The sequence below is a fragment of the Salvia hispanica genome, chromosome 5 (assembly GCF_029641045.1).
Source record: "Salvia hispanica isolate PSC_SH4W2 chromosome 5, Shi_PSC_v1, whole genome shotgun sequence".
Taxonomy (NCBI): Eukaryota; Viridiplantae; Streptophyta; class Magnoliopsida; order Lamiales; family Lamiaceae; genus Salvia; species Salvia hispanica.
Window position 1 is genome coordinate 32381784 of NC_142696.1, and position 16215 is coordinate 32397998.

At 35.0% G+C, this 16215-nt stretch overlaps 1 protein-coding gene and 1 long non-coding RNA gene across 2 annotated transcripts; one reads left to right on the forward strand and one right to left on the reverse strand.

Annotated features, from left to right (window-relative positions):
* Window positions 1-963: 963 nt before the first annotated feature.
* Window positions 964-2269, reverse strand: LOC125187303 (uncharacterized). Its single transcript, XR_016130351.1, has 2 exons — window positions 2131-2269; window positions 964-1471 (listed from the first exon to the last, which is right to left on the reverse strand). It is a non-coding gene; the product is annotated as an uncharacterized LOC125187303 (long non-coding RNA).
* A 3804-nt stretch (window positions 2270-6073) lies between these two features.
* Window positions 6074-13376, forward strand: AKINBETA1 (5'-AMP-activated protein kinase beta-2 subunit protein). Its single transcript, XM_048085161.2, has 4 exons — window positions 6074-6393; window positions 9103-9278; window positions 9397-9559; window positions 12710-13376. The coding sequence occupies exons 1-4, from the start codon at window positions 6223-6225 to the stop codon at window positions 13025-13027; spliced, it is 828 nt and encodes a 275-aa protein (XP_047941118.1). The 5' UTR covers window positions 6074-6222; the 3' UTR covers window positions 13028-13376.
* Window positions 13377-16215: the final 2839 nt, after the last annotated feature.

Below are 16215 nucleotides of genomic sequence, written 5' to 3' on the forward strand. Positions count from 1 at the left end.
TAAGTAATTTGTAGCCGCAAACTACTATTAAGTGACAATCTCAAAACTTGAATCCCAATATAATAACGAGATTAGTTGATCCCACTTTGTTAGTCGGATGGATGGAATACTCAGATATATTAGCTCAACATAAAACTACTACATAAGTTCGCCTTTTTCCTTAGTTAATACGTTTATACATGGGCATGGGTATGGGTAATGATATAATGAAAATCATATATTTAATACAAACTCCAAACTCTAATTTTAGTCATTGAATTTAACAAATCAACGCTTAAGATTTTTCTAGAATAAAATGTCAATAACCTTTATGAATTTGGCAACAGAAGCTATTTTAGACAATTTGATAATATGATTGATGATTTAATAAGAGAAAGATCGTGTAAACCCGGATCCCTCGTCCTCTCTCCTTCCACTATTCACATTTAATTAACCGTTTCAATTTCCCCTCATTCAAACTTTTGGCCTTTTTGGATTCTCTCAACCTTATCGGCAATAATCTGTGGCGGCACAATAGTAATTCCAAGCAGCAGTGGTGACACGAAGGAGCAATTTTCAATGAGTTCTGGACAGCAAAAAATTGAGCGGAAACCTGCTGAATCCTCGAGGAGTGAGTTTTCCAGCAAAAACCCTAGTTTACACAAGTTCTCTATTTTTTTATCGGCTAGGTGGTTGTTTTTCCGGCTTAAAAACCTAGCGAATTTCGATTTTGGGATGATTTTTTTGAAAAAAACGCAGGAATTCTATATATGTTGAAACTGTGTTGATTTTGTTTTGATGTTGAATTTTTAGTAATTCTTTGTTGGTGTTGAAACCTTTGCTGATTTTTTTGCTAAAACAATTTGTTAATTATTCTGTTCTGTTGTTAGGCAGTTCTTAAGATGAAATTGCGTTGAATTCCTTCTATTCTTGAAGTGTTTGTTGAAATCGTATTGATTTTATGTTGATATTACGTTGAATTCCTTATATTCTTGAAGTGTTTGTTGAAATCGTATTGCGTCTAGGTTGACAATTGTTTTAATACTGGTTACAAAATCAGCATACATGATCTGCTGAATCTATAATGGATATCCCCCAAGCTTACGGTTGGATTTCATGTATCGGACGTGCTTCTTGTCAACCATCTCGTGATTGTGGTTTTCTATGAAGTTGCTAATAACATATCTTGTGCTGCCAGCAATGATTACGTACTTCAAGGTAAGTCTCGCATTGCAGAGACATCTGCTAGAACGCCGTCTACGCTTGTTGGCACTACCCTCGGGCATCGTGCTTTCATTTTCCTCATCACACAACAGTTTACCTTGCCTGCTACAAACTAGAGTCTGCCAAGTTTTGACCCTATTTGATAATTTGTGACCAAATCTTCGGGTATCAAACCGACATAGGTTAGCATATTCTTCATAAAAAGAAACGTCATCTTCTACTGATTCAAAAAGCTTGCCAACATAAGGCTTCAAGTCGGATCTACATTCTGAAATAATTGAGATTGATACACAAAGCATTCAAATGTCAACAGATAATTAAAATAGAATATCAATAGAACAACAGCTATGTATGTATATCAATATAGAATCAATATAGAATATCAATACAGAATCAACAAAAATGTCAATAGAATAGAATTAACAAAAATGTCAACATAATATATAATATCAATATAGAATCAACAAAAAGTAAATAGAAGTGTGCGGCTTATCAAATAGTTGAAAACATTGTTGAGTCTCATCTTGTGTTGAATCAACAAAAAATCAATAGCATTTCAATAGGATTGCAATGTAAAATCAAACAGTAGCTTACAAATGTCAACATAGGATCAGCCATGTGCTACGACGTCTCAACAAAAAATTTAATAATTTCAACACATGTTCAACGGAAAAAAAAAAAAAAAAAAAAACAATCTGAATCACAAATTGTATCCGCAATCGACTCAACATACTAAAAATCACAAATCCGGAAAATGAGCAATCTTTAACATATGGAATTAACGAATCAAGAATGTGTCAGTCTTCAACGTATGGAAATTATGAATCACGAATGTGACAATCTGAGACATACTGAAAACACGAATCTGGAAATGAAAAATAAAAAAACTTTTGCGGCATTGAGAGATGAGAATCTCCATGAAATTACCTTTATCAGCGTTAGAACCCTCCATATAATAAAAAAAACGATGTAACACCAGCAAAGAAATCAATGTAAGATTCGGCCGAATAATAAAAAACCTCCAAGAGTACGCAGGCGAAAAAGAATTTCAGTCTTCAGAATAAATTTTCCGCATCGTGTTAAGATCCTAAAGAATATGTGATTATTTTCAGTTTTGAAAGATGGGAGAGAAATTAGGAGCACAAAAACCGCTAGAAGATTAAGTTACAAAATTGACCCATGTTGACAAATTACATACTTTTATTGACATTGAAATTGAACACAATATTAACCACAGATCTTTAATAATTAGTGGCTAGGATTAAAGTTTGGAGTTTGTATCAAATATATGGTTTGCATTTGATCGCATCCCTGTCTTAATATGTATACTTGACATCAATTTATCATTTAATCAAATAAATAAACGTAATCACTTCAAAATCGAACGAAGGCGAGAGGGGGTTAGATTTTGACGGCAAGTATTTTAGCGGTTTGGTGATGGTGTGGAACTACAAAACATTGATATCTTAACAACATCGGTTAAGTCTTTACACGATTACGACACAAATGAAATATTCGGAGCATTTATTGTTCTTTGTATTGTGTAACTTCTAACAATTATTTATTGTACGTATTTGTAGGGATGTCAGTTTAATCCGAACATGATGAGCTTGATCTGATTAGCTCACTTAAATAAGAGTATGACTGAAAAATTATAAAGCAATTAGAAATAGGGCTAATCCGTTCAGGCTGACTGGTTAAGCAGGTAAACCCAGTGGGCTTGGGGTTGACCCGCTGGGCAGCACAAATAATACTCCCTCCATCTCTGAAAAGTATATAAACATATTTTCTTATTAGTCTGTCCATGAAAAAGTATGAACTTTCTAATTTTAGAATAGTGTGTAAATGGTTGAAGTAAAATCACTACTGTATGATAATAACATTTACACTAAAATTGAATTTAGTATAAATTGTTAAAAATGCTCTTATAAAAGGGATGTACAATCAGTACTTTTCAATATTAGGAACTATTATCCCAATCATAGCAAAAACATCATTGATATACTCCCTTGTAAAAGAGAGTACTTTAATAAAATGTTAGGGTGTGATTGGTTCGTTGAAACCCTTTTCATGAGTTTGCACATAAGAAGGTTTTCACATGAATGGATAACATTTTCCCAATATTATGTTGTTTGGTAGAAGATAAGAAAACACATAATCCCTAGAAGTTTTGTGATAGATCCCAACATTAGGATACATATGACAATGACATTAATGATGCCCCTACTTTGGTAACGACATCTTTCTCGACACCATCACCATTTCCAGTAGCACTACCGACTGATTCAAGTGGAACCTCCTCCCCGTCTCAGTTCTCTTTCTTACCTCAAACAACAGCGACTCTAGGATCTACCACATTCACATCAACCTTGATGGTATCAACAACAACATCCCCCTCAGTTGTGAGGCTAGCATCAACATTATCAACCACATCTGATCTTTCAGATTCAACCACATCTACTGCTAATGAGTACCCTCCTGCATATCTGTGGTGGTCGGAAGCCTGAATTTTCTGCCGCGAATGAGTGCCTTCTGGTGATGGGCGTGTGCTTGTAGAAGTGGAAAACCGGGATGGCAATTTAGGCATAAAGCTCCAAATCAGGAAGTTGGAGAATCGGAGAAAAAGTTATACCACCAATTTTCTCTGATAGTGAAATGCTTGAATCGTCGTTTCTATTCTCTATTTCACCGAGATCCGGGGAATTTGTGTCGAGTTCTCCGAAAAAATGAGCTCTACCAAACGGTGAAGAAGAAGGGATAATGCAACATTTTATGGGCTTTTATGAGTTTTTATGGGCTACCAATCATGCCCTAGTAAATAGTTGGAGTAAAATCACTATATTGATGCTCTTGGGGGAGTATTTATTAATTTGGATACGATATGTCATATGAGCATGTGGGTAACTATCTTCTATTCTACTGTGTCACTTAAAAATATAAGCTTTTAAAGGAAAAATAAGAAAAAATTTTAAAAAATAATTAAAATATTATTAGTCGAGAATATGTCTGTTTTTTAAATTATTTTCCACAAATAAAAAGTTTTTAATTTTAAAAAATGAATTAAAAAGAAAATAGTTACATAGAGTATCAAATAAAAAAAATCAATAAAAGCTAATATGCAAGTTACCTTATCCATTTTAAAATGAATTTAAATATCCAAAACGTATATAATTCCATCGTCCGAGTTCTTTTATTTAATACGTTCACAAAATTAATCAAATTATTTTTTCTATCTTTAGTCTCAGTCTAAGCGAGACGTTTCATTTTCGTACATATTTTAAAAAAATAATAATGAATAATTAAAGTGATGAAAAAGTAAACTAAGAAAAATAATAATGTAAATGAGACTTTCTTCTACAATATTCTTTCTCTTAGTACTTTACTTTCTCTTCAATTTAACTATTTACTCCCTCCGTCCCGTATTTAGAGTGTCATTTAGTTATGGCACGGGTTTTAAGAAATTGGTGGAGTGTGTAATTAATAAAATGAGATGGTGGAGTATGTAATAAATGAAGTGAGATGATGGAGTGTGTAATAAATGAAGTGAGTTGGTTGAAGGTGGATCCCTTTTTGACTTTTTGGTTTTTTTATTTTTGATTTGGTTTATTTTAATGTGTAGATAGTACTAGCATTTTGATATAATTTTGATGAACAATGGGGTAAAATTGTATGACCAAATATAGAAAATTCTAAATGTGACTCTAAAACTGGGATGGACTTTTATGTCAAAATGTGATTCCAAATGTTGGACAAAGGGAGTATTATTTTTTCAAAATACATGCAATAATGAAATATCTCACTTAGATTGAAACGGATGAAATAGAATTTATTACTTTTTCTTTAAAGTAGTTACATTTTTCTTTTATAGATTGTTCTATTTAAGTAATATGTTTTCTAAAATGAAAACATCAATATCTCTATTTAATTTTTCTCAATTTTACTCGAAAAAAAATTACATGGAAAAATACATGTTGAAATAGGAATGTTACGCTTTACTTTAGCGTGAGTGCGAGACAAATATAGTACTCGTCCTTCTCATTGTAAGTATCCGATAGTTGAGTTATTTCTTTATTTTATATTCTTCACTTATTTTATTTTATTTTATTCCTTCTTATATTTTTTATTTTTATCTATTTATTTTATTGATTTTTAATTGATTCACTTTCTCCATTTAACTTAGCAACAAATCTATGTGATCAAATTTCGTATAACCAAAAATTAGTTTATTTGAAAAAAAATAGGTTTATTTATGCATTTAATTAAAGTATATGGATGCATATATAGTACATGGAAAGTGTATAATATTGTGGTCATATATTTATGATTTGTGTATAATTTTTTTTATTTTTTTTAGAACCATAAATGTAATTAGTGCATACTTTTATTCAAATTTAAAATAAAAATAGAAAGGAAATTCAAATATAAAAATAAAAAATAAAGTTAAAAGCTAATAAATTTTTTTAACTTGTACACTTACTATATTTATTATTTTAATATATAATTAGTATATCAAATTATTAATATAGCTTTATTAATATATAATTAACTTATTCAATAGGAGCAGACAATTTTCTTGAATCTTGGATTTAGAAAATGTCTTTTTAAAGATGGACGAATGGAGTGTATATTTTCTATTTTTGGGTGTCATTCGATTTAGTAAAAATAATGATAATGATTAAACAAGGAAATTGATGATTTGAGACGCAAGTGAGTCAATCGAACTCGTCGATCAGAAATTGAACGACGAGGATTTCACTGCGACAATAGTTCTTATCCAAAGTTGACGACCAGGATGAATCCACGTACTCAGATCTATCCTCTCAATTTCCTGCTGAGTTGACATTGCTTATAATTCCAGTTTTATCCCCCCGCCTCCTTCTCCTCCGCCCCAACACCGCCCTTTTGATCCCTCTAAAACCCTCATCTCTCCACCGCCCGTGCTCTCTCTCCCTCTCTGTTAATATCTTCTCTCCACGCCTGCAGAATACGCATTCACCTACATGCACTTGCGTTACTCGCATGGGAAATGCCAATGGAAAAGAAGAAGGCTGTGAGAATGGCGGCGGCGACGAAGTCTCCGAAGGCTCGAACCACGCGCCGACAATCCGCGTGGCTTCCTCTGATCTAATGGTGAGCTCTCCGCCGCGTGATCCCCATCACTCTCGCGCTCCTCTCTTGTTTTCGTCGCAGGTTAGGTCTCACATTCCCTTTCTAGATGCTATTTATTCGTGCCTCTGTGTCGATCTCAGCTATTTATCCAACTGCACCTGGATTTATCGGTATAATTTTGTACAGCTTTAGTAAGCGTTATTTGGCTAATGCTGAAGAATGTTGCACGGATGTTAGTAACCTATGCCTATTAATTTGTTACTTGCGGAGATCTGGTTTTGCAAATTGCTATCGTGTCGCTATTGTGCTCTTGGAAATCATTAGAGCCAGGTCAACTCTGCATTTACTTATTGTGGCAAGTGAAATACTAATATCAATAGCATATAGTAATTCAAGTTTAGATCAAAGCCAATTCTTATCGATTATTGTCACTGTCGGATGTTGAAATTGATGTGAACTATATTATCCTGTTCGAGAACCGAGGGTCGGATATGATCCAAATGCCGAAGCTCTTTCTGAACATATGTAGCTAGACAAGCCAATCATTGAGTGGATGCTAAGATAGTTTCCTATAGAGATCTCATGACCAGCCTCTTAACATTTGTTTTGATTTTCTTTTCAATTGTTTCCATGGGTAAGAGTGTAGGTTGCTAGGGTAAAAGTGCATGTGTGCAATCCCTAATTCTCTTAGTGACACCTTGTTTCGCTGGGAGAGCATGCATTTCTCTGGATTCCTGCAATGTGGACGTATATAGGCGATATGGTGATCTCTGTTTTCTAATTTGATGTTGTTTTACTTATCTAAATAATGTGGGAATAGGAAATAAAGCTAGGCATGGGATGTGTTTTATTGTCATCCCACATGGTTGTGGTCTTGGAGTAAATCTAGCACCTCTTGTCCTTTTAAATTCTTGTGGTTCATTGGAGTCGGTTGTTGGCATGTGCTGAACAAATATACAGCCTTGGAATGAGTGGTCCCAAATAAATGCATATGATTAGTTTCTGTTGAACTTATGCATTGTCTTATCTGACGTGACATCATATTATTATTCTTCAAGTCCACTGGAAAAATTTTAAAGTCCTTTCATAAGCATTCTTATTAATAATCCCTGACCTGTGGCATTTGGTACCATTAGGTTTGTGTTGAACTTGAGCCACAGATAGTCCTACAAATATTTCACTTTCCTAAATACCATTAGGCTTTTTTTCAAAGTTATCATGTGGCAGTCTAGTACACAAGGAAAAGGTGGAAGTGTATAGTGAAAGAAAGGATGTGATTCCTTGTATCCAACCATCTGTGACATCTGTTATAATATCTTCTATATCCCGATTCCCAGTTAATAGCTCACGTTATTGATTAGTGCTGGATTTGAGATAGTAAGATGTTTGATTTGCGGCTCTTCGAGAATAATAAATCAAAAAATATTTAGTTTCAGGATAGTCCTATTCTCCAATAAAATATTTATGTTTGATCGGTAGAAGACTAGTACTTAAACTGAATTATTGTGCAAAGTAAAGTGTTTATGAATTTATATTTTGTTTTGTATGCGCAGAGAATGTTTAAATATTTTATATGCACAGATATATGAATGCATGCTACAAAAATGTAAATTACATAATACTCCATAACATTGTGTAATGTAATTATGATTTATGACTAATTAATGCATAAATTTAATTTGTATATGAATGCACAGTAATCAGTATTCATATGTATAAGTTCATATTTTCCTTTGTTATTTATATTATCTATTATCTATTTCACTTATGTATATCAGTTATTAGATGTTTCAAGTGTTAATATCTACATGAGTCTTCAGTTTTATTCTGGTTGAACTAGAGAGGAAATAAAGGTAGTTAAGTCTGGGGGTCATAAAGCATTAGAAGAGGAAAATTATTCTTAAGTCCGTGCTCAGGGAATTTATTTTAATGCTCAATATCCATGCTAGGAAAATAGGGACACGGGGCAAATTTTGGTCATGATCTTCAATTGGAATTTGGAACGAGTATAGGAGCTCTGCATATGAGGAACAAAATTGTGAACTTAAGAAGGAATACCTAGTAATAGCAAGCCAGAACCATTTATTGGTATCCAGAATTTTGTAGTATCTCTTAATTTTAGATCCATTATTCAGGTTTTGACAGGGCTTTGTACCTTGTTGGTACATTTGTTTTAAACTATTCCATTTAGATCTCCAAAGGTGGAACATGATTAAAAGAATTTACTTGAGGAAGTAGACATGAATCTAATTGACAATATGGGATAGGATCATAGTACCCTAAGCTTGTGTAGACTTTAGTGGTTAGAAGAAGGTGAATTTGACGCATAGCACAAGCTAGGTTAGTTTCTAACAATTTATTATTAACTTTGATACAATGTTATCAGGAAGGAATTAAAAAAAAAAATCAAAATTGTGCTAATCCTTGAGTAATTCAAGAATTCAAGTTCTAAGTCCTGTTTGCACTCGTCTTGGTCCTCTGTTGTTGTCTGTCTTATAAAATATATTGTCTGTCAGTCTCCTTATTCTTCATTTTGATGCATGTAAAAATTATTATTTTTTATTCTACTATTGGATCTAGCACAGTAGACTTATTTACGCGTTTTCCCTTGTCTGGTGTTTGTCTATATTGGCATTATTTTACCAAATTTATTAATCAGTGGTTTCCTCAAGTGCGTTCAACACTATATCACTACCTAAATGTAAATTCTGCTGTTTCTTTTTGTTCAGGAAGACATCTTTAATGATTTTATAGTGTGTTATGTACCTGATTTTTTCTATACCTAGGCAGGCCCCTGTAATTCCTTTGCAAAGAAATGATGGTCAGTCACTCAATCCACTGAGGCAGAATGAAGCTCAAAGAGCTGTCGATCACCCCCTTGAACAAGGCATACCAACTATAATAACTTGGAGTTATGGTGGAAATAGCGTGGTCGTGGAGGGTTCATGGGACAACTGGAGGACAAGGTGAATCTCCTCACTCCTGCAATATTTACTTAATATATGCACTCATTCTCTTAAGCTGTTTGCTTTTCTTTTCTTTTTCTTTTTTTTTTTTTTGACACTGTATTAATTCTACCTGCAGGAAAATGCTCCAAAGAACAGGCAAGGATTATTCTATTCTTTTGGTGCTGCCATCAGGCATATTTCGTTACAGATTTATCGTGGATGGTGAAGTGAGATATATCCCCGATCTTCCAACTGAAACAGATCAGAGCGGCCATGTTTGTAATCTTCTTGATGTCAATGTAAGTAAATGCTTAACCCAATGCATATATCTCAATCAAAGACCTGGTGTTTGACTCTTGATGGTTTGGAGTTTTTTCCCCTTTCTGGGCCTTTTCAATAGCAACTTCTATTCAAAGACAAGACATAATTAACATGCAATATGTATTTTTAACATAGGTATGTATTAGTAGATTTATGTATTAGTGGATGAAAACAGTCAACTCAATTAATAAAGTTACCTATAACGCCATGGAATCCCTCCTGCATCACCTACTCTTCCTCTATCTACAACATTTTTGTCAGCTCCATGACCATATACCCTTTCTCTTCACTGTGTTGCCTCCTCTACTGAGACACCCTAAACTCAGTCACCCAATAGTATCATTGGAGAAACGTATATATGGGCTATTAGAATTTTGGTATTGGAGTTGTCAAGATTAGTTGATGCGAGCAGATGTGTAGTATACAGCTGTAGGGTAGGTTGTCAGTGAAGCTAAGAGCAGGAAGGGTGAATTAGAGAAAAATGAGGAAAAGATTATCTAAGAGGTTATGGAGGTCAACATGGAGAAAGTTGATTGTGAACAATAGGGGCACAATCTTTCTTTCTGCAAGACAGATGCATTTTCCCATTTTTCCCTCTTTAAAAGGCTTTTTATGTACTAGCACGATGTTACGTGCGACTGACAAAAGAGTATTGGACTTTAAATGATATATATAAAAAAAAATAGATAAATATCATCACGATTCCGAGTATATTATATACAAAGGATTTTTATCTTGTACTCTCTCCGTCCACAACCATTAGTCTTGTTTTTCTATTTTGGGCCGTCCCCTTATATTTTGGCAAGTTTCTCTCTATAATGTGAGATTCGTTTTTTTACTAACAATACTTCAACCACTTTTTCTTTCTATCTTTCTCATACCTTACCAATTTTGCACTAAAATATGTGTCGTCCACTACTAAGATTATTGGTAGTGGGAAGAGGGAGTATCAACTATATGAAATACTCCCTCCATCCCTTAAAAATGTGACTATTTCATTTCCAGTCCGTCCCTTAAAATTTATGAACTTTGTAATTTAGGAAAATTCTCTCTAATGAGGTGGGACCCATTCCCCATCAACAATACTTCAATCACTTTTTCTTCCCATCTTTCACTTACTCTACCAATTGTGCATTAAAAGTCATGCCCCCCTTCAAAATTTCATATTTTTAAGAGATGGAGGGAGTGTGTGTAGTATAATTCTTTAAATGTATATTAAGGGTGTTATAGGTATCAGCTTTGTAGGAATACACATTTTATAATTGTAATTATTAAATATAATATGCCATAGTACACTATTTCCCTCAAATTAGATACAGTATACTATATAACAAAAATATAATAGGCAAACCAAATTTTGTAAACCTTAAACAATGTATAATGAATTAATAGGTATGTAGAATATATGTGTAGTCAGAATATGAGATTTGTAGCTAATATTTAGTTATTGCCATAATTCAGAATTGTTTGTCTTTCTTAGAAACAGTGCCTAGCGATATGAGTATCCTCCGTACTTGATAAGGTATACCAACTATATTGTGTCAAAATTGAAATTTTACCAAGTAATATGTTCTAGTGACCAATTGAAAATTGAGATCTCATTGTAGTTTCTGGTGACTGAAGCGAAGAGATCTAGATTTCCTCAGAATCAGCATGTGATTGTTATGGTCACCTGAATTCCGGCGCTATCTATCGATCTAGGTTGTCTAATGGGCATTATGCAGTACAACGTGTTAGTTCAGAAAAAAGGATTTGTTTTGTAGGTTAGGAAGTAATTACAAGTTAACCCCCAAAGGTTTAGCCTTATTACTTTCCAAATTTTTAAACCCCCTCAATGTTTGTCTCCATCTCACAATCTGCATTATTATTCATTACTTCAATGAAATTTGCTTACATTATGCTGGAAATGACTTTAAATCTTAGCTGTCTTACTTTATTGCTGTTGAAATGTGTCAGGACAATGACATCCCTAAGCTATTTGTGCAATTATAAATATGTAAGGATGTAAGGAATAGGATAAGTAATGACTTTGCATTTTTCTGAGTCACAGTTTGTGGATATCCTTTACCAAAGTCTTTATGTTCTTTGTGAGTTATTATGATTTGTGATTTTTGTTTTTGCATGAATGGATATACTTTTAGTAGTACAAAAATAAATATTATACAGAGTACTTGGTTTTTAAAATTTGTGAATTTGAGAATATCTGACTATGAGACATGAGTAAAATTCAAATCAGAAATTAAAAAAAAAATGTCATTGAAACCTGTAGTAATTGATAGCAGGAGAGTGAAGTAGTCATGTCTTATATAAAAGATACTCCATATTTAGAGTTATGCAAATAAAATATAGAGTAGAAATAAAAGAAAAGAAAAACAAGACGAACCTTGTTCCATCCTTTAACAGTTCCCATGCCTATTCAAGCCAAGGCATTGCCTTCCTCAAATTCCTCTTTACCATTACTTCCATTACCAGCATCCCATCCTGCCCCTTCTTGCAGATTTACTCTTGCAAGCAAATTTTCCTCTCAATGCCCAGAAGATCTCTACCTCTGAACACCATAACACACAGTTTCACTTTCTTTACAATAGAGAGCATTGATGATTGGTTTATGATCAATCTATTAGACAGCTGATGTTTACATTGGTTAGGGATATAGTTGTTTTCATTTTTATCTATTGATGTATGTTTTTGAATGGCTAAAATGCTGAGAGAGACCCAACCTTCATTGTTTTTAACAAAAATAGTCTAACATCTGAAAAGTATATCACAGCACTCAACCTTTTAGTCGCTCTTTCTATAAATAGTATAGAACTCAACCCCTTCTTTGGCATATTTCACCCCATCTAGGTTGCAGGATGCCTAAAAGTCAGAAAATTATTTTCCTCAACTAAATAGCCAAACCGTTTCCTTCAACAAATGTAGCATATGTTTTCATCTATAGCATTTTTGGAGTGTGAAGCTGAGAACAAGTCTACATCATAGATTTGATCTCATGATGTCCTAGAAAACAAGTTACATTGATTGTGCAGATGAATATCGGTTTATACCAAATTTGCAAGTTAGAGTTCGAACACAGCGGAGTTTTTATTAAGATTTACTGACCAATAAAGTGTTTGTGGAATCTACAGGACTATGTTCCTGAAAACCTTGATAGTGTGGCAGAATTTGAGGCTCCCCTATCACCTGAGTCAAGTTACGGTCAGGATTTTCCAGGAGACGAAGACTTTGCAAAGGATCCGTTGATGGTTCCACCTCAACTGTCATCGAGTGTTCTTAGCTCAGAAAGCAACAAAGACGCTAGTGCTTCAAGGCCACAGCATGTAGTGCTGAACCACCTCTTCATGGAGAAAGAACGATCAGCCCAGTCTGTGGTTGCCCTTGGCCTGACCCACCGATTCCAGTCCAAATACGTGACTGTCGTCCTCTACAAGCCTCTAAAAGGATGATATCTCTAACCTTTGCATCACGCAGCTAGTGCTGTAACTTCAGTTCGACAAGTTTAATCTGCGTGATGCAATTCAACTTGTAATGTTTTGTTTTGTTGTACAATAGCAACCTAAGAGCATTTGCTTGGCTGTAAAAATTTGGTTAGAAGAAGAAGCAGCGCGCAACCTCAACGGCAACGACAATCACATACGATGTTTGTTTCTTGAGCCCGTCTCAAGCAGAGCGTAACTGTTAATATGGCAAGAATAGGCACCAATTTCTGTTTTCAGTAGTGAATAACATCTCATCTTCGACATTCTTGTGTTTGAATTATTGCCTTTATTTTATATTTTGCATAAGTTTCAATTAGCCAAGTTTTTAAGCTATTTCTTGCACGACCATCTCAAAAGAGAACGTGTATCATATTGTTTTGTCTTAGAAATGATCTCATGAGTAATTACTTAAATTAGTGTGTAATGTGTATCAATAAATGATTTTTTGTAAATAATGAGTGATTGTGATTTGTGAGGGTGATTTAAGTATGGATAAGATTCAGTGTCCCACATTTTATGTCTCACTCATCTGTCCCACTCAATTATTTTAATAATTTAATTATAAAAATAGAATTTTTAAAGTTATAGGTGTACCCCATTTTCAGTAAATTAAATAAATAGTACCATAAAGTTCATTTAAATTAAAAAAGAAAAATAATATGTGAAAAGTGAAAGTTGTAATTTAAGTGAATCACAATAGTGGAGTATTAGAATTCATTTTTTAATAAGGATTGAGCATTTGAGTTTCCCTAAATATCTGTATTATTTTTTCGGATAGAAAATTTTAATGTACTGTGGACGAATTTTAAATGTAAAAGTTAGTAATTGTTTATGGTTTGAAACCTGTAAACTTTCTGTCCTCTATTCGAAAATATACTCTCATTTCCATTATCGTTACCCTTTTACTTTTTCTTTTTAAAATTTTGACTTTGGTGTATTTCATTAAAAAAAATTATAATTATAGTAGTTTTTAATATTGGGGATTCTTCTTTACTTTTTGTTTCTTTTAGTATTTTTACTACTACTATAACTTTAGTCTTCACTTTTCTATGTATAATTTGGTTTATATAATTAAATACGAAATTGAATGAAAGATACGATCCCTGATGATGTTAAAACAAAAATATGGTTAAATACATTTACTATTCTTGTCCTGGGATGTAAGGCCATCCGCAACGCTATCTCTTATCCGTCTCTTAACCGTCTCATCTCTTCATTATTCATGGGCCCCACTGTACTTTTCAGCTCATCTCTTAACTAAGAGACAGCACCTGCAACCCTCCATCTCTTAACCATCTCTTAACCATCTCTTAACTATTCATTCAATTTCATTTTTTATTTTTAATTCCAACAAATTCAATTAATAAAAAACACACTTCATTATAAATAAAATAAAATTACAATTTAAAATACATAAAAAAATAAAAAAGACATAATTAAAAAACTAGAAATTACAAATTGCACACTTAAACTCAAATAAAAAAAAATGGAGGCAAAGAAGCAGAAGAAGGAGTTCTCTAGTGACGATCATCTAATGGTTGCCAAATTTTGCCCAAATGTGCTCCATTAAATCCTCCTGGAGTTGGGCGTGGGCGGTAGAATCACGTGTCCTTGCCCGAATAGACAACCGCTCTTGCAAAGACGGATGCACTCCCGTTCGAGGCGGACTACTTGCGGTTGAGCTTCCCGGGGTTTCAGGGTCGAACCAATTTCCCGCCTCAGGTCCTTCGTCGGCGACAATCATGTTGTGCAAGATTATGCACGTATACATGATGTCGACCATATTCTCTATAAACCACTGTCGAGCCGGGGCTTTGATAATGTTCCATCGAGCTTGGAGAACCCCGAACGCTCTCTCCACATCCTTGCGAGCAGACTCTTGCTTCTGCGCAAAAAGAGACTGCTTTTCGTCCGTAGGCCTGTTGAACGTCTTCACGAAGGTTGGCCACTTCGGATAGATGCCGTCGGCAAGATAGTACCCCATTTTATACTGGCGATTGTTAGCGACGAAGTTGATGGCCGGCGCTTTACCATTCAGAACTTCAGCGAAGAGGTCGGAGTTGTTGAGCACGTTGATGTCGTTGTTCGAGCCGGGGACCCCGAAATACGCATGCCAAATCCATAGCCGGTAGTCGGCGACGGCCTCGAGTATAACGGTGGGGTGGGTGCCTTTGTGGCCGCTCGTGTATGACCCCTTCAATGCCACAGGGCAATTCTTCCATTGCCAATGCATGCAATCGACACTTCCGAGCATCCCGGGGAATCCGTGCACGTGTTCGTGAAGACGGAGCAGAAACTGACAATCTGCGGTGGTTGGCTTCTTCAGAAATTCGGCGGTGAAGGCTGCCCGGACGCCTTTGCAGAAGTTCAACAAACAAAGTCGCCCAGTGGATTCTCCGACGTGCAGGTATTCGTCGAACGCATCCGCCGTTTGTCCAGTAGCAAGCTGACGGATCGCCGCAGTACATTTCTGGAGCGTCGTGTGGCTAGGACGGCCAACAGCGTCGAACCCTTCTCTGAAGAACTCTTCCCGTGCCGCCAATGTATTCGCGATGCAAAAAGAGCGGGCGTGACATACGGAAACGGCGACGGAAGTAGATATCTCCCCACACCGGGTTCGGACTGAAGTAATCACGTTCCAACCTTGCGGCGGCTTCCTCCCGATTACGGTGGATGTATGTCCGGCGTTGCCTAGGAGGCGCGGCGGCTTCCTCCTCCCTACGTCGATCTGCTTCTAGCGATTCTTCCATTATTCGACGCATTTGCTCAAATGGATCCATAATTGATTAAATTTGGGAGAAGAAAAAAATAAAGGAATGATTTTATAGAAGTGATTGGAGAGGAAAGAAAGAGAGATGAGAGGATAAATGTGTGTTTGTGTGTAATATGGAGAATGGAGAAGATTATATATAGAATATATAAAAAAAAAAATTAAAAATTAAAAATTAAAATATTACCGTTCAACGGTAATATTACCGTTTTTTTTTTTTATTTATTTATTTTTTTTTTTGAAAAATCTGATTTTTAAAAAAAAAATTGAATTATGACGTCATAAATCTGACGCCCACTCGCGGGTCGGCGAGTGGGCGTCACGCCACCAGCCCGCGCGCGCCACGTGGCGCCGGGCGCGTGTCTCGCGACCTCGAGACTTGCCT

Excerpts from the sequence above, each read along its gene's own strand:
- AKINBETA1 (XM_048085161.2), top strand. The coding sequence starts at position 6,223 with ATGGGAAATGCCAATGGAAAAGAAGAAGGCTGTGAGAATGGCGGCGGC. Across the intron at positions 9,279-9,396 it reads TGGGACAACTGGAGGACAAG|GAAAATGCTCCAAAGAACAG; the intron begins GTGAATCTCCTC and ends TTCTACCTGCAG. Across the intron at positions 9,560-12,709 it reads GTAATCTTCTTGATGTCAAT|GACTATGTTCCTGAAAACCT; the intron begins GTAAGTAAATGC and ends TGGAATCTACAG.